Raw genomic sequence first — 18,770 nt, 5'->3', positions numbered from 1 at the left:
AATGGCTGAAAACTGAAAAATAATGATTTTTTTCCCACATTTTTTCCTATTTTCCCATTAAAACACATTTAGAATAAAATAATTCTTATCATAATGTCCCACCTAAAGAAAGCCTAATTGGTGGCGAAAAAAACAAGATATAGTTCATTTCATTGCTGTAAGTAATAATAAAGTTATAGACGAATGAATGGAAGGAGCGCTGAAAGGTGAAAATTGCTCTGGTGCTCAAGAGGTAAAACCCCTCAGTGGTCAAGTGGTTAAATGTTGGTGATCCTGGGTTTTGCTGGATCGACCCAAGGCACATCGCAAGAAAAAGGTGTGCTGTGCTCCATGACTTCATGCAATGATCGTGGCATTAGTGAGATGCCTGCGGTCATTTGTAAACACTGTAAGTTACACTTACATGCATTAGTTCCTGTTGGCGTACTAAACGCACACGTAGGAAGCTAATGACTGAGGACATCTTGTGGTCAAAATTACATCTACATCCATTTATTTTAATAAAGAGACCTACACATAATTTAAAATTACCTCCTTACCCCCCACACTTTCCTATAAATATCCAGATAAAACTTTTTTGCATAAAAAAAATTAAATACAATACAAGAAAAACAAAAACATAAATGGTTACTTTAGGGACTGAACTTTTTTTTAATATGTATATCAAGAGGGTACATTACTGTTGTTTTTTAAAATCATGGGCTTGTAAATAGCGATGGACGCAAAACTGAAAAAAAATGCACCTTTATTTCCAAATAAAATATTGGCGCCATACATTGTGATAGGGACATCATTTAAATGGTGTAATAACCAGGACAAATGCGCAAATAAAATATGTAGGTTTTAATTATGGTAGCATGCAATATTTTAAAACTATAATGGCCGAAAACTGAGAAATAAGGACTTTTTTAAAAATGTTTTCTTAATATTCCCGTTAAAATGCATTTAGAAAAAAAATATTCTTAGCAAAAGGTATTACCCAAAGAAAGCCTAACTGGTGGAGGAAAAAACAAGATACAGATCATTTTGTTATGATAAGTAGTGGTAAAGTTATTGGCGCATGAATGGGAGGAGCGCTGAAATGTGAAAATTGCTCGGATGCATAAGGTGAAAATACACTAAAGGCTGAAGTGGTTAAAGCAATTTCTTAAAAATCGGTTGTGAAAAAAATATATATATATTCAAGCGAATAATCTGATCAAATTTCCATTTTTTATCAATATAAGTTGATCAGTAGTGGCTGATTTTTCTGATCAATTTTTCAGCAAACTTAATGGTGTAGGATAGATTGTCATTTTTTTTTTTTATAGATTTAAGCAACGTTTTCAAAGTTTTCAACCATTTCTTTTCATAACTGATGAAAAATTGGGCACTTGTGTGATACATTGGTCAGATTTTTCAAATGTTCCAATCAATCAGAACAATGTATTGTAATTTTCAAATTGAAAAGAAATATGCAAATTGTATCATGTGTGGCCACCATTTGAAGAAAACACATATCTTGTATCAGGCTGTACAGATTTGCGGTTTCAGCCACACAGTGCCGTGCTGAAAAGACTATTGTGGGAGATAACGAGCTATATTGAAACACAGATGCATTTGATCCTAGTTTGTTGTAGTAATCCTAATACCACAGCATGAATGAGATTAATGTTGCTGTTTTCTGCATAATTATCACTCTAACACAAGCTTCTACTTATCCTGGATTGGTCATCAGGCACTACACAGGTGGGAGTAAATTGTATCATTCGGTTTCCCTTGCCTTGCTATATTAACCATCAGTTGCTAAGCTTACATGTGCTGCTATAAGCTGGGTTACTGATTTCTGCTCTTCGTAAAAGGCTTACCGGTACTCAACATTTGCCTAAATTATTGACTGTACAAGACTCCAGCAGCTCAAGGGGAAGAGAAGAATGCAGAAGAACTACTGACCAAACACTGCTGGGCGACTGAGATAATTGTCAGAAGACAGTGAAGATCTGGATGTGCAACAAGCAATGTTTCTGTTTGGAATTAAACTGCAAGGCATCCTAAATAATAATATCAAAATAACTGCATGTAAAGCTTTTAATATCACTTATTCCATGGTTCAGCATAAAATATGAATTTAACACATTATCATCCCAGGCTGCATTCAATGCATTTGCGAAATCACAGTTATGGTTCACATGCTGGCGGCAACGAGAGCAGAGAAAAGAGCCATCATTTTGGAGGATGCTATGAACAGCTGTTTGTAAAGCCTGAAGTGTTTGTGATTCTGGGAATTGTGAGCTTGATGGAAAATATTCTAGTGATAGTGGCTATATCCCGAAACAAGAACCTGCATTCTCCTATGTATTTCTTTATTTGTAGCCTGGCTGTAGCTGACATGCTCGTGAGTGTATCAAATGGGTTTGAGACTGTTGTGATCACTCTGTCGAACCATACAGCGCAGAAGGCACAGCATCTCATCGAAAGCATTGACAATATCCTGGATTCTATTATCTGCAGTTCCCTGCTTGCTTCTATTTGTAGTCTGCTGTCTATTGCGGTAGACAGATACTTTACCATCTTCTACGCTCTTCAGTATCACAATATTGTGACTGTGAAGAGAACAGTCATTATAATAACTTGCATTTGGACTACTTGTTTGAGCTCTGGTGTGCTGTTTATTGTATATTATGACAGCAATGTGGTCATTATTTGCTTGATTGGTATAATATTTAGTATGCTGGCTCTAATGGCGTCACTCTATGTGCACATGTTCTTGCTGGCCAGGTTACACATGAAGAGGATTGCAGTACTGCAAGGCATAAACACCACGCGACAAGGTGCTAACATGAAAGGAGCTGTCACGCTGACCATCTTGCTGGGAGTATTTGTGGTCTGTTGGGCTCCCTTCTTTCTGCATCTCATTTTCTATATCTCTTGTCCTCGGAACCCTTATTGTGTATGCTTCATGTCTCATTTCAATGTTTATCTGATTCTTATCATGTGCAATTCAGTTATTGATCCATTCATTTATGCTCTGCGGAGCCACGAGCTGAGGAAAACCTTCAAGGAAATGGTCTGCTGCTATTGTACAGGAAGGTTATATTGAAGAGTGCCAAGCTTGAACAATATAACACACTTAATGTAATGCTCTGTTTTAGGGCTGCAAGGATTGGCGGGTGTCAGGGTCAGTAACTCACCTGCTCACGCATAAATCATCACTCCTTAAACTCCTCCTCTTTGGCAAAACTGGCCTGGCCTAATAGGCAGCTGATGAGCTGGGGGGGGTGGAGGGGGGGGAGTTTAATGTACAATGGTTTAGGGTTAGCGGGTTAGTTACTACACCTGTCACCTGCCAATCCCTGCAATGTAAAAACAGAGCTTTACAATAGGGACTCTTTCTCACGCATTATTTTCCAACCTTGGCCCTCTTTAATTTACTCTTTGTTATAGAGAGACTAATATTATAACTTAATGGAAGCGAATTACCATTTGTACTGTTTAAAGAGAACCCGAGGTGTGTTTAAAGAATGTTATCTGCATACAGAGGCTGGATCTGCCTATACAGCTCAGCCTCTGTTGCTATCCCAAACCCCACTAAGGTCCCCCTGCACTCTGCAATCCCTCATAAATCACAGCCGTGCTGTGAGGCTGTGTTTACATCTGTAGTGTCAGTCTCAGCTGCTCCCCCGCCTCCTGCATAGCTCCGGTCCCTGCCCCCGTCCCTTCCCTCCAATGAGCAGGGAGGGAAGGGATGCAGGCGGGGACTGGAGTTCTGCAGGAGGCGGGGAGAGCAGCAGACTGACACTATAGAGATAAACACAGCCAGCTCTGACAAGCTGTTTGTCAGCAGCGTGGCTGTGATTTATGAGGGATTGCAGAGTGCAGGGGGACCTTAGGGGCGTTTGGGATAGCAACAGAGGCTGGGCTGTATAGGCAGATCCAGCCTCTGTATGCAGATAATATTCTTCAAACCCACCTCGGGTTCTCTTTAAAGTGAACCTGAACTGCCATGTGACATGATGAAAGCATGATGAGATAAACATGAGTACATATACAGTAAAGTCCCCATTATCGGGAGCTCAGGCAACCAAAGTCTCAACTAACCGATATGTCTGAGGAGACAACTGGGAATGAGTTTTGGGGGTTTTTCAGGGGTTAAAATACTTACCAAGCCTCCAGCGCCATCTTGTAACCTTCCTGTACCATCTAGCTGCTTTCCGGCGTACGTGCACAGCTCCTGGCATGTCACGTGACCTAACACGGGTCAGGTGACATGCCAGGAGCAATGAACAGAGGATGCTGGAAAGGCACTGGGAGCAACAGGAAGTATAGAAGACATCGCTGGAGGCTCAGTGAGTATGCATTGGGGGGGTTGTGCTTTTTAAGCCAGTTGCCCAAGCAACTGAGAAGCACATATATCTGGCATCCGGTCATCCACGCCAGTGCCGGATACCAGGGATTTTGCTGTAGTACCATTTCTATTAGAGATAGGCTGTGCTTACTTTTTTATTTTTTATTGTAGGAGTTACATCTATGAAAGCAAGGCAGTCAAACAACAGTCAAATCCAGCCCAGCTTTCAGGAGAAGTTGTTAGAAGGCACAATTATTTTATATATCTGATCAGAGATGCCTGATAGCAACATACTACTGATGGGAGCTGAATTAACCAGATTCTACCTCAGGCTGTTATGGCTGCTGCTTACACTTCACATTAACATTGCAGCTCTTAAAGCGGATCCGAGATGAAAAACTAACTATAACAAGTAACTTGTCTATATATCTTATCTAAAGTTTAGATAGTTTACACAGAAAATCTAGCTGCAAACAGCTTCAACAGAATATGATTATTTCTTCCTGTGATACAATGAGGGCAGCCATGTTGTTTGTAAACATTACACACAGGCAAAGCTGGTAGCATCTCCAGCTCTCTGCCTGTGACAAATTCACTCTGCTCTCCTCCTCCCTCCTCCACTCTGCCTCTGAAATCTCTGGCTAGTAACCTCCTCCTTCTCCTGCCCAGACTGAGCTCCCATAAAGCCCTTGCTACAGTGCCAAGGCTCTCTGAAAAAGCTGTGGGTGAGGCTTGTTTAGTTTCTAGGGAACTACAGTATTAAAACAAAACAAAAAAAGTATTTGGCTTGAGGAATGCCCTATAAACTATATGAAAGGAACACAATTATGCAATGAGTAAAAGTTTATCTCGGATCCACTTTAAAAGACACCTGAGGTGAGGAGCATGGAGGCTGCCATATTTGTTTCCTTTTAAACAATGCAAATTTCCCGGCAGTCCTGCTAATCCTCTGCCTCTAATATAAAGTCATAAACCCTGAACAAGCATGCAGAAAAGGATGCATGCCAGGTGCTTGTTTCAGGTGTGTGATTCAGAAACTACTAATGCATGAAAGATCAGCAGGATAGCCAGGAAAATTGTATTGTTTAGAAAAGAATAGATATGGCAGCCTCCATATTCTTTTCAGTTCAGTTGTCCTTTAACCACTTCCGCATCCTTGGTATGTATATATACTCCCATGTTTAATTCACTTCCGGATCAAGGGCATATATATACGTACTGTTTACCCAGGGCCGGCCCGCTCATGAGGCGGGGTGAAACTTTTGCCTCAGGCGACAAATTTCTAGGGGCGGCATCCGCCCGTCGGTGGGTGCGGGGCAGCAATAATTTTTTCAAAATTTGCCTCAGGTGGCAAAAAGTCTAGGGCCGGCCCTGTGTTTACCTTCCATCACCGTTCCTGATCGCCGCACTGTTTCCTTTCGCAATAGCCACAATCTTGTCACTTTCCGTGATTGAGATATGAGAAACAGCTGTTCCCAACCCCGATCTCAGTGTCTGTGATGAATGGGAGCTTGCGGCAGTGAGACGCAGCTTTCATTCAAAACTGAAAGCAAACTGATACACGCACTAGTTCCTCTAAAAAAACACACTCCGCACTGACAGGGGTGAATGTTCTTTTGTGAAACCACAATGAGAGCACCAACCTCTGAGTATTTGATGCACTAGTTCCTGTCTACTGTTAGCAGCAGACAAGAACTAAGTGTAGTGCCATCTTGTGTCCATAATACACTTTTACATAGAAAAATGTAATACTTTTTTTTTTTTGTGTATCCACTTCCACCCTACTCCGTAGTTACCAAAATAAAATGCTTATAAAACAAAAATAAAACATAACTACATCATTTAAGAAAAAAACTACATAAAACAGTAGTTACCTTAGGGACTTTTTTAATATATATGTCATGAGGGTATATTACTGCTGCTTTAGTAAATAAAGACTTGTAATTATTGTTATAATCTAAAAAAACATTAAACGGAAAACAAACTACACCTTTATTTCCAAATAAAATATTATCGCCATACATTGTATTAGAGACACAAATTAAACGTTGCAATAACCGGGACAAATGGGCAAATAAAATGCATCTGTTTTATCTACAATGGCATATTTTATTTTTAAACTACAATGACTGAAAGCTGAGAAATGATTAATTTTTGCAATTTGTTTTCTTCTTCTTACCTGTAAAATGTATATAAAATAAAATAATTCTTAGCAAAAAGTACTGCCCAAAGAAAGCCTGGTTTGTCCTGCAAAAAAATATATGGATCATTTCAGTGTGATAACTGATAAGTAGCATTAAAGTTATATGGGTGAATGAATGGGAGAAGAGTGATGTGCAAAATTGCTCTGGTTTTGAAGGGGAAAAAAACTGTGGTAGGGAAGTGGTTAAACTGAAAATAAGAATGTGAAAACTGCAGGAATGTTCTGTTTACCATAACTTACTTATTTACTTACTTACCATAATTCATCATGCCATAAGTTTAATTTCAGTTCAGGTTTGCTTTAACCACTTCCCGACCGCCTAACGCACCGAGGCGGCCGGGAAGTGGACCCCACAAGGACCAGCTCATGCCCAAAGGCGGCGGTCCTTGTAGGGGCATGGGCGGAGCGATCGCGTCATGCGTGACGCGATCCTCCGCCTCCGCCTGGCGCCGCTCACCCGCCGCAACATCCCGCCGGCCATACGGAAGCGCCGGCGGGATGTTAAGTCCGCGATCGCCGCATACAAAGTGTATAATACACTTTGTAATGTTTACAAAGTGTATTATACAGGCTGCCTCCTGCCCTGGTGGTCCCAGTGTCCGAGGGACCACCAGGGCAGGCTGCAGCCACCCTAGTCTGCACCCAAGCACACTGATTTCCCCCTCCCCGCCCCAGATCGCCCACAGCACCCATCAGGACCCCCCCTGCCCACCCCCCAGACCCCTGTTTGCACCCAATCACCCCCCTAATCACCCATCAATCACTCCCTGTCACTATCTGTCAACGCTATTTTTTTTTTATCCCCCCCCCCTCCCCCCTGCCCCCTCCTGATCACCCTCCCACCCCTCAGATTCTCCCCAGACCCCCCCCAGCCCCCCCCTGTGTACTGTATGCATCTATCCCCCTGATCACCTGTCAATCACCCGTCAATCACCCATCAATCACCCATCAATCACCCCCTGTCACTGCCACCCATCAGTCAGCCCCTAACCTGCCCCTTGCGGGCAATCTGATCACCCACCCACACCAATAAATCGCCCGCAGATCCGACATCAGATCACCACCCAAGCGCAGTGTTTACATCTATTCTCTACCCTAAACACCCACTAATTACCCATCAATCACCGCCTATCACCACCTGTCACTGTTACCCATCAGATTAGACCCTAATCTGCCCCTTGTGGGCACCCAATCACCCGCCCACACGCTCAGATTGCCCTCAGACCCCCCCCTTATCAATTCGCCAGCGCATTACTTACATCTGTTCTTCCCTGTAATAACCCACTGATCACCTGTCAATCACCTGTCAATCACCCATCAATCACCCCCTGTCACTGCCACCCATCAATCACCCCCTGTCACTGCCACCCATCAATCAGCCCCTAACCTGCCCCTTGCGGGCAATCTGATCACCCACCCACACCAATAGATCGCCCGCAGATCCGATGTCCGATCACCTCCCAAGTGCAGTGTTTACATCTATTCTCTACCCTAAACACCCACTAATTACCCATCAATCACCCCCTATCACCACCTGTCACTGTTACCCATCAGATCAGACCCTAATCTGCCTCTTGCGGGCACCCAATCACCCGCCTACATGCTCAGATTGCCCTTAGACCCCCCCTTATCAATTCGCCAGTGCAATATTTACATCTGTTCTCCCCTGTAATAACCCACTAATTACCTGTCAATCACCTGTCAATCACCTATCAATCACCCATCAATCACCCCCTGTCACTGCCACCCATCAATCACCCCCTGTCACTGCCACCCATCAGTCAGCCCCTAACCTGCCCCTTGCGGGCAATCTGATCACTCACCCACACCAATAAATCGCCCGCAGATCCGACATCAGATCACCACCCAAGCGCAGTGTTTACATCTATTCTCTACCCTAAACACCCACTAATTACCCATCAATCACCGCCTATCACCACCTGTCACTGTTACCCATCAGATTAGACCCTAATCTGCCCCTTGCGGGCACCCAATCACCCGCCCACACGCTCAGATTGCCCTCAGACCCCCCCTTATCAATTCGCCAGCGCATTACTTACATCTGTTCTTCCCTGTAATAACCCACTGATCACCTGTCAATCACCTGTCAATCACCCATCAATCACCCCCTGTCACTGCCACCCATTAATCACCCCCTGTCACTGCCACCCATCAATCAGCCCCTAACCTGCCCCTTGCGGGCAATCTGATCACCCACCCACACCAATAGATCGCCCGCAGATCCGATGTCCGATCACCTCCCAAGTGCAGTGTTTACATCTATTCTCTACCCTAAACACCCACTAATTATCCATCAATCACCCCCTATCATCACCTGTCACTGTTACCCATCAGATCAGACCCTAATCTGCCTCTTGCGGGCACCCAATCACCCGCCTACATGCTCAGATTGCCCTTAGACCCCCCCTTATCAATTCGCCAGTGCAATATTTACATCTGTTCTCCCCTGTAATAACCCACTAATTACCTGTCAATCACCTGTCAATCACCTATCAATCACCCATCAATAACCCCCTGTCACTGCCACCCATCAATCATCCCCTGTCACTGCCACCCATCAATCAGCCCCTAACCTGCCCCTTGCGGGCAATCTGATCACCCACCCACACCAATAGATCGCCCGCAGATCCGACGTCCGATCACCTCCCAAGTGCAGTGTTTACATCTGTTCTCCACCCTAAACACCCACTAATTACCTATCAATCACCCCCTGTCACTGCTACCTATCAGATTAGACCCCTATCTGCCCCTAGGGCACTCAATCACCCACCCACACCCTCAGAACGCCCTCAGACCCCAGTCCTGATCACCTCGCCAGTGCATTACTTGCATCTATTCCCCCCTCTAATCACACCTTGAGACACCCATCAATCACCTCCTGTCACCCCCTAGCACACCTACCCATCAGATCAGGCCCTAATTTGCCCCGTGTGGGCTCCTGATCACTCGGCCAAACCCTCAGATCCCCCTCAGACCCCCTTCCGATCACCTCCCCAGTGCATTGATTGCATCTATTTTCCCCTCTAACCACCCCCTGAGACACCCATCAATCACCTCCTGTCACCCCCTAGCACTCCTATCCATTAGATCAGGCCCAATACAACCTGTCATCTAAAAGGCCACCCTGCTTATGACCGGTTCCACAAAATTCGCCCCCTCATAGACCACCTGTCATCAAAATTTGCAGATGCTTATACCCCTTAACAGTCATTTTGAGACATTTGGTTTCCAGACTACTCACGGTTTTGGGCCCGTAAAATGCCAGGACGGTATAGGAACCCCACAAGTGACCCCATTTTAGAAAAAAAGACACCCCAAGGTATTCTGTTAGGGCCCTTTTCCACTAGCAATCGCTAGCGTTCACGCTGAACGCTAGCGATTGCTGAATCACAATTACCGGCGATTCCCCGACGTTCGCCGCCGCGATTTTGCTATGCTATGCACTTCATGGCAAAATCGCAGCAAATATCGCTCCGCCGCGCGTTCGCGTTCCTGACAAAAATGAATCGCGGTAGTGGAAATGACCTACCGCGATTCCTATGTTAAAAAGCAAACCGTAGCGATTGTAAAATCGCTAGCGGTTTCCGTTTTTGCGATTCAGCCAGCGCAAACGCGCTGGTGGAAAAGGGCCCTTAGGTGTATGACGAGTTCATAGAAGATTTTATTTTTTGTCAAAAGTTAGCGGAAATTGATTTTTATTGTTTTTTTTTCACAAAGTGTCATTTTTCACTAACTTGTGACAAAAAATAAAATCGTCTATGAACTCGCCATACACCAAACGGAATACCTTGGGGTGTCTTCTTTCTAAAATGGGGTCACTTGTGGGGTTCCTATACTGCCCTGGCATTTTAGGGGCCCTAAACCGCGAGGAGTAGTCTAGAAAACAAATGCCTCAAAATGACCTGTGAATAGGACGTTGGGCCCCTTAGCGCACCTAGGCTGCAAAAAAGTGTCACACATGTGGTACCGCCGTACTCAGGAGAAGTAGTATAATGTGTTTTGGGGTGTATTTTTACACATACCCATGCTGAGTGGGAGAAATCTCTCTGTAAATGGACAATTGTGTGTAAAAAAAATCAAACAATTGTCATTTACAGAGATATTTCTCCCACCCAGCATGGGTATGTGTAAAAATACACCCCAAAACACATTATACTACTTCTCCTGAGTACGGCGGTACCACATGTGTGGCACTTTTTTACACCCTAAGTATGTTAAGGGGCCCAAAGTCCAATGAGTACCTTTAGGATTTCACAGGTCATTTTGCGACATTTGGTTTCAAGACTACTCCTCACGGTTTAGGGCCCCTAAAATGCCAGGGCAGTATAGGAACCCCACAAATGACCCCATTCTAGAGAGAAGACACCCAAAGGTATTCCGTTAGGAGTATGGCGAGTTCATAGAAGCTTTTATTTTTTGTCACAAATTAGCGGAAAATGACACTTTGTGAAAAAAAACAATTAAAATCAATTTCTGCTAACTTGTGACAAAAAAATAAAAACTTCTATGAACTCACCATACTCCTAACGGAATACCTTGGGGTGTCTTCTTTCTCAAATGGGGTCATTTGTGGGGTTCCTATACTGCCCTGGCATTTTAGGGGCCCTAAACCGTGAGGAGTAGTATTGAAACAAAAATGACCTGTGAAATCCTAAAGGTACTCATTGGACTTTGGGCCCCTTAGCGCAGTTAGGGTGCAAAAAAGTGCCACACATGTGGTATTGCCGTACTCGGGAGAAGTAGTATAATGTGTTTTGGGGTGTATTTTTACACATACCCATGCTGGGTGGGAGAAATACCTCTGTAAATGACAATCTTTTGATTTTTTTACACACAATTGTCCATTTACAGAGTTATTTCTCCCACCCAGCATGGGTATGTGTAAAAATACACCCCAAAACACATTGTACTACTTCTCCCGAGTACGGCGATACCACATGTGTGGCACTTTTTTGCACCCTAACTGCGCCAAGGGGCCCAAAGTCCAATGAGTACCTTTAGGATTTCACAGGTCATTTTGAGAAATTTTGTTTCAAGACTACTCCTCACGGTTTAGGGCCCCTAAAATGCCAGGACAGTATAGGAACCCCACAAATGAATCCATTTTAGAAAGAAGACACCCCAAGGTATTCTGTTAGTAGTACGGTGAGTTCATAGAAGATTTTATTTTTTGTCACAAGTTAGCGGAAATTGATTTTTATTGGTTTTTTTCAGAAAGTGTCATTTTCCGCTAACTTGTGACAAAAAATAAAATCTTCTATGAACTCACCGTACTACTAACGGAATACCTTGGGGTGTCTTCTTTCTAAAATGGGGTCATTTGTGGGGTTCCTATACTGTCCTGGCATTTTAGGGGCCCTAAACCGTGAGGAGTAGTCTTGAAAACAAATGTCTGAAAATGACCTGTAAAATCCTAAAGGTACTCATTGGACTTTGGGCCCCTTAGCGCAGTTAGGGTGCAAAAAAGTGCCACACATGTGGTATCGCCGTACTCAGGAGAAGTAGTATAATGTGTTTTGGGGTATATTTTTACACATACCTATGCTGAGTGGGAGAAAGATCTCTGTAAATGGACAATTGTGTGTAAAAAAAATTAAAAAATTGTCATTTACAGAGATATTTCTCCCACCCAGCATCGGTATGTGTAAAATACACCCCAAAACACATTATACTACTTCTACTGAGTACGGCAATACCACATGTGTGGCACTTTTTTGCACCCTAACTGCGCTAAGTGGCCCAAAGTCCAATGAGAACCTTTAGGCTTTACAGGGGTGCTTACAAATTAGCACCCCCCAAAATGTGAGGACAGTAAACACACCTCACAAATGACCCCAGTTTGGAAAGTAGACACTTCAAGGTATTCAGAGAGGGGCATGGTGAGTCCATGGCAGATTTCATTTTTTTTTTTTGGTGCAAGTTAGAAGAAATGGAAACTTTTTTTTTTTTTTTGTCACAAAGTGTCATTTTCCGCTTACTTGTGACAAAAAATAATATCTTCTATGAACTCACTATGCCTCTCAGTGAATACTTTGGGATGTCTTCTTTCCAAAATGGGGTCATTTGGGGGGTATTTATACTATCCTGGAATTCTAGCCCCTCATGAAACATGACAGGCGGTCAGAAAAGTCATAGATGCTTGAAAATGGGAAAATTCACTTTTGGCACCATAGTTTGTAAACGCTATAACTTTTACCCAAACCAATAAATATAGGCTGAATGGGTTTTTTTTTAATCAAAAACATGTTTGTCCACATTTTTCGCGCTGCATGTATACAGAAATTTTACTTTAGTTGAAAAATGTCAGCACAGAAAGTTAAAAAAATCATTTTTTTTGCCAAAATTCATGTCTTTTTTGATGAATATAATAAAAAGTAAAAATCGCAGGAGCAATCAAATAGCACCAAAAGAAAGCTTTATTAGTGACAAGAAAAGGAGCCAAAATTCATTTAGGTGGTAGGTTGTATGAGCGAGCAATAAACCGTGAAAGCTGCAGTGGTCTGAATGGAAAAAAAGTGGCCGGTCCTTAAAGGGAAGGTCCAAGCAAAATAAAAAAATGAGTTTCACTTACCTGGGGCTTCTACCAGCCCCATGCAGCCATCCTGTGCCCTCGTAGTCACTCACTGCTGCTCCAGTCCCCTGCTGGCAGCTTGCCGACCTCGGAGGTCGGCGGGATGCATTGCGTACATTTTTACGCATTCCCACTTGTGCAGGAACATTAACACATACATATTTACGCATTACTGGTTCAATGCGTAAAAATGTACGCATTGAACCAGTAACGCGTAAAAATGTATGCGTTAATGTTCCTGCACTAGCGGGAATGCGTAAAAATGTACGCAATGCATCCCGCCGACCTCCGAGGTCAGCAAGCTGCCAGCAGGGGACTGGAGCAGCAGTGAGTGACTACGAGGGCACAGGATGGCTGCATGGGGCTGGTAGAAGCCCCAGGTAAGTGAAACTCATTTTTTTATTTTGCTTGAACCTTCCCTTTAAGGGGGGTAAAGCCCTAGGTCCTCAAGTGGTTAAAGGGCTGCATGTTCATACATACATTATGTCAGTAAGATAGTCAATCAGATAGTCAATAAGATGCAAATAGATCTGAGTTGATGAGAGACTATGCATATGTATGCAGCTTCAAAATGGACCAATCCAATTCTACCTTGGAGGAAGTTAATTGGTCCATTTTTAAGCTACATAAATTTGTATAAATGCATTAACACAGAATTATTTGTAAATGACTGACCATTCCTAGCTTGCATGGTAGTTAATGATGTGAAGTAATGGTTCAATACATTCATGCTGTGAACTAATGACTCTTATGTGTCTTGTCAGTGGAAGAAATCATGTGAGGATGGATCTCTGCCCTTTCCAGCAGCAATACTGACATATAAAGAGCTTCTGATGCTGATGGGCCCTATTGAGCTTTTTTGACACAATGTATAATAAAAAATGTATTCTGCTGCTGTTATAATGATGTAATAGAGGTAGCGGTGTAGTCGCATTTTAGCAATACTAATCCTTTGATTGTACACTTGCATTGTACTTTGTGTTGTAGTAAAAGCAAACACTTTTTGTTGGATTTGGATAGCATGGAAAAGGTGTACATTTCAAAAAGCCGCAAATTAAAAAGGGCGCAGGAGATCGAATCAGGAAAAAAGGGCAGAGGAGCCCTTACGGAAAAAAAAGGCACCACCATAGACGCCTAATATAAAAGCCGCAATTTACAGCAAAGAATATTAATTTCAGCTCCCAGAGGCACAGGATTTGCGGAAAAAGAGGCTACATTTTGGTGCCCAGAAGCACCCAATGCTGCAATTTGCATGATATCCACATGCCTCGGCACCAGTGATTCTATCAGGTGGACAGTGAGGGGGACAGAGGCGGGGCAGCCCAGATTGAATGACAGGCTGCAGGTAAATGGAAGGCTAGCAACAAGCACATTGTCGCTAGCCTTGGCTCTTTTTTCAGGGGGGCACAGCAGACCCGGGGGGGGGGGGGGGGGGACTAGAGGCGGCAATACAGAGACACAGAGGCATGTGATTATGCACAGAACATGCCTCGGTGTCCTCTTAAGATTTAAAATACCCACCTTGGGTTCTCTTTAAGGTAAAATGTCCTGTACGCTGAAGTGTACCATCCACTGTAAAAGAAACAACTATACAGTTCATGTTTACATGCTTTTTGGTCTGCTAGGACCCCAATTTCCTCACGTCTCACCATTTGGTACAATACTATAGAATACGGGTTCTTCACCTGATGCATATGAACACCTCAGGTGATTGCATGACCGATGCTGTACCTATTCTGATATGCATATCATTCATGAATAGCTCATCTTATCTTTGAATTTGTTATGGTCTTGGTGGAGAGGACCATTTTAAGTGTTTTTAGACTACTTATAGTGTTCTATTGATTATGCTAATAAATTGTGATATCTTTTCTTATATATGTTTGTAGTGCTATTTGTGGGCTGTATAGTTGTTTCTTTAATGCTGGGAATACACGATGCGTTTTTGTAGTCAATTTGCCGTTCGATCATGTTTCGATTTGTTTTTCCACTCGATTTTCCGCTCGAGTCTCTCATCTTTTCTTATCAATTTCCATTCACTTCTATCAGAAATCATGCAGTAAAACGATCGAAAGTGAAATCGCACATATCGGAAATGATCTATCAAATCATCTATCTGCCTCAAAAAAACATGGTGTATTCCCAGCATTACAGTGGATGGTATTGTTTCTATTTCCTAGCACACAATCATTGCCGGGTGTAGAGTTTTGCTGTATATACTGTATAGTGGTGAATATGTGTATTTTTCTACTGAAAAATGTGTTTAACTGACTCTAAACTTTAATTCCATCAATTAAATTGATATATGTATTATTTTTATATATTAAAATGAAGAAAAACTAATGATGATAACAGAACCAGTGTGGTTTGAATGATATACAGTAACTACATATTTTGCTTCTAAATTCTTTGTGGTATGCATGACTAGGGGTGTGGTAGGGTCATGGTTAGAGGTGTGGTAGGGTGTGTCTTAAAGAGAATCTGTACTGAAAATAAAAAGTCAAAATAACCATACATAGGTCATACTTACCTCCTGTGTAGTCTACCCTGTCTCCTCTTCTGAGTCCCATTTGTCTACTTTGATCAATGGAATTTTCCATCCTCCATTTTGAAAATGGCCATTACCCCATAACAGCTTCCTGGTCAGCACACTGTTAAACTGTAATATCACCCACTTAAGCCATAGGGAATCATGGACATTGCCTTGCACATTCAGTTGCAACTGACAGCTGCTGATATATAACTGACAGGAACTGACATATGTCAGTTCTGACAAAATATTGTCAGACTTGGAAGGGATCACTGTAAGAAGAAAATGGTGAGCCTCTGAGAGGAACTGATGGCGAGGTAAGTATGTAAGTTTGCAGCTATGTCATGTGTTTATTTTAAATAATTTTACTCGCTTCAGGTTCCCTTTAAAGTGTCCCTCTTGTTTATCTCAAAAACATGAGAGGTATGGTACCCCCTGGTGGTGGCTAATCCTACCTCCCCAACCATGCCTAACCCTGAGGCCTATGAGAGAGGATCGCCCTGATTGGCTGGCGGGGGGAGGGAGGGGGGAATAAAAAATAGTAATTTTTAATAATAAAAAAACAAATTAATAAAAAATAAAGTAAAGCCTGCAGCAGCGATCAGAGCCCACCAACAGAAAGCTCTGGTGGTGGGCAGAAAAGGGGGGGATTCATGTGTGTGCTTCATCGTATGGCTCAGCAGCAAGCTATTACAGCTGCGGAGCACTTAATTGTAAAAAATAGCCAGGTCAATGGGGGGGGGGGGGGGGGTATGGGAGAGCCTGTGGTCCTGAACTGGTTAACTGTTCTGTGGGAAAGTGCTTTGACTTCTGTTTCTCCTATAACATTGCATAGATTGTCCCTCATAGGCACCCATGGCACAAATGGGATAGCTTTAATAATACACCAATACAAACTCTTCACCAGTCTACACACAAAAAATTGCTTCTGTCTCAGTCCTCTGTTCCTGCTGTAGAGACCTATCCCTAAGCTATTACCATAGTTAGGGAAGTTAGGGAGGAAAAATGATCCCCAGGCGGAGACATGGAAAGCAGCAATAGGATTACCTCATTCCACATTATCCAAAACAAAATACTTTTAGCTGGAGAATGGTTTTAAGGAGGAATTCCATCTGATGTTATATGATAGAAGGGTTACCCACCCCATGCCAAAGTTGTGTAGTCAGGAGTGTGCTCAAAATATGAAACATGTTTGCATGTGCATTGGTTAGTAGAGATGGCCCAGCCTTGGAGAACTCATGGAGAAGCACATGATCAGTTTGATCAGCTGATAGATTTGTAAACCTCTGGTTTGCTGAGATGACTTCCTGGTTTAACACATGATCATGACTAGCAAATCAGAGGCTTACAAATCTATCAGCTGATCAAACTGATCATGTGCTTCTCCATGAGTTCTCTAAGGCTGGGCCATCTCTATTGGTCAGCTCTGCTCTCGTCTGCAGATTCTAGAGTACACATTTCTTCACCCTGAAATGTTGTCGCTATTTGTATAGAAATGCTTGATTTTTAATTTTTAAATGGAATCTTTTTACAGAGCTATAATAAAAATTTTAATCTTATTGATGGTGTTGGCTATTGGAAAAAATGTGCACCCTGCTGAAAGCCTTCAATAAATTTTAAAGGGAGTATGTGGTGAGAGACCTATGGTGGCTGACATATTTATTTGTTTTTAAACAATGTATATTGCCTGGCTGCCCTGCTCATCCCCTGCCTCTAATACATTTAGCTATAGACCCTATGAGCATGCAGATCCGATGTTTCTGATAAAAATCTGACAAGATTAGTTGCATGCTTGGTTCAGGTGTGTGATTCATTGACTGATGACAGAAAAATCAGCAGGACAGCCAGGTAACTGTTACTGTTTAAAAGCAAATACATGTGACAACCTCCATATGTCTCTCACCTTTGGTTTCTTTAAAATATCATCTACCAGAGATCAGCCATTTTTTAACTATAAATAACTTCTGGAAGGGTGGTAATGGCCGGTTCTAAACTTTTTGCTGCCTGAGGCAAACTTGTGAGGATGCGCCCCCCACCCCCACCCAATTTGGAGTGATCGCACAGCACCCGACAATTTGCTTTGCTTCATTTAATGTTCTCACATGACATGCTGCAGCTCAACACAATAGCACACTGGCTGGCTTTAAGTCTGTGAGTCTCGTTCTCTTGCTACTCTATCTACATGCTTTCAGTGTAAACACAGTACAAAAATGCTGCCCCTGTAATCTCTGCCGCCTGATGCAAATGTTTCACCTTGCCTCATGAGAGATCCGCCCCTGGGTGGTATGCAAAACAAAAGTCTTACAAAGCATTATTTAAAGGTTCCTACAAATTCCAAAATGAAAACCTCTTCTAATGCATTCTTTTTGAGAGAATTATTGTCTGAAGTTGTTTAAATTGCTTAGCCAAGGTTTTGGTACATATACAGACATTACAAAAATAAAGTTCTGTTCGTCAGTAGGGATGATTAACCAGATCCAAATAATTTCTCCTTGCATTCAAATTTCACATAAATGTTATGCAGCTTGAACTTGGACCAATGAATATTGGCACTTGACAGTAGGTTATTTTGATTGGTCCACTTTCAAGCTGCATATGATTTAAAACAAATTTGAATTAAAGGAGGGATTATTTGCATCTCATTCACTATTTTTCTTGGACACCCCAGCACCCAAATTTCCAGTTCCCCCCTCGGCTATGCCGTAGCTGAGTGCCTGCACTATTGCTGCTCACCGACGCCAAATCTAAGCACCCAACACTCCCAGAACCACAAATTACTATAGCGGAGTATGGTGGAAGCTTAAATATGACACTTCCGTGTGGAAAGTCTCCCTGTTTAGACAGAAAGTCAATAATTAACATTAATAACATGGCTAAAGAAATGCCTCTCCACACCATTACTGACTCACTGCCAAATCGGTCATGCTGGAGGAATGTTCTCCACGGCGTCTCCAGACTCTGTCACGTCTGTCACATGTGCTCAGTGTGAACCTGCTTTCATCTGTGAAGATCATAGATTTGACAGAGAACGCCAAGATTGCCAAAGTCCTGCACAGTGTTTGGCTGTAAGCACAACCCTCATCTGTGGACATCAGACCCTGATACCATCCTCATGGAGTTT

At 42.7% G+C, this 18,770-nt stretch overlaps 1 protein-coding gene across 1 annotated transcript; it reads left to right on the top strand.

Annotated features, from left to right (window-relative positions):
• The first annotated feature begins 2,101 nt into the window (after window positions 1-2,101).
• MC4R (melanocortin 4 receptor) lies at window positions 2,102-13,982 on the top strand. The gene is made up of 3 exons (XM_068238326.1): window positions 2,102-3,074; window positions 9,802-9,815; window positions 13,884-13,982. The coding sequence occupies exons 1-3, from the start codon at window positions 2,102-2,104 to the stop codon at window positions 13,980-13,982; spliced, it is 1,086 nt and encodes a 361-aa protein (XP_068094427.1).
• Window positions 13,983-18,770: the final 4,788 nt, after the last annotated feature.

This window comes from Hyperolius riggenbachi, chromosome 5 (genome assembly GCF_040937935.1).
Source record: "Hyperolius riggenbachi isolate aHypRig1 chromosome 5, aHypRig1.pri, whole genome shotgun sequence".
Taxonomy (NCBI): domain Eukaryota; kingdom Metazoa; phylum Chordata; class Amphibia; order Anura; family Hyperoliidae; genus Hyperolius; species Hyperolius riggenbachi.
The sequence above is the reverse complement of the archived record's forward strand: the minus strand, read 5'-3'. Positions and strand labels throughout refer to the sequence as shown.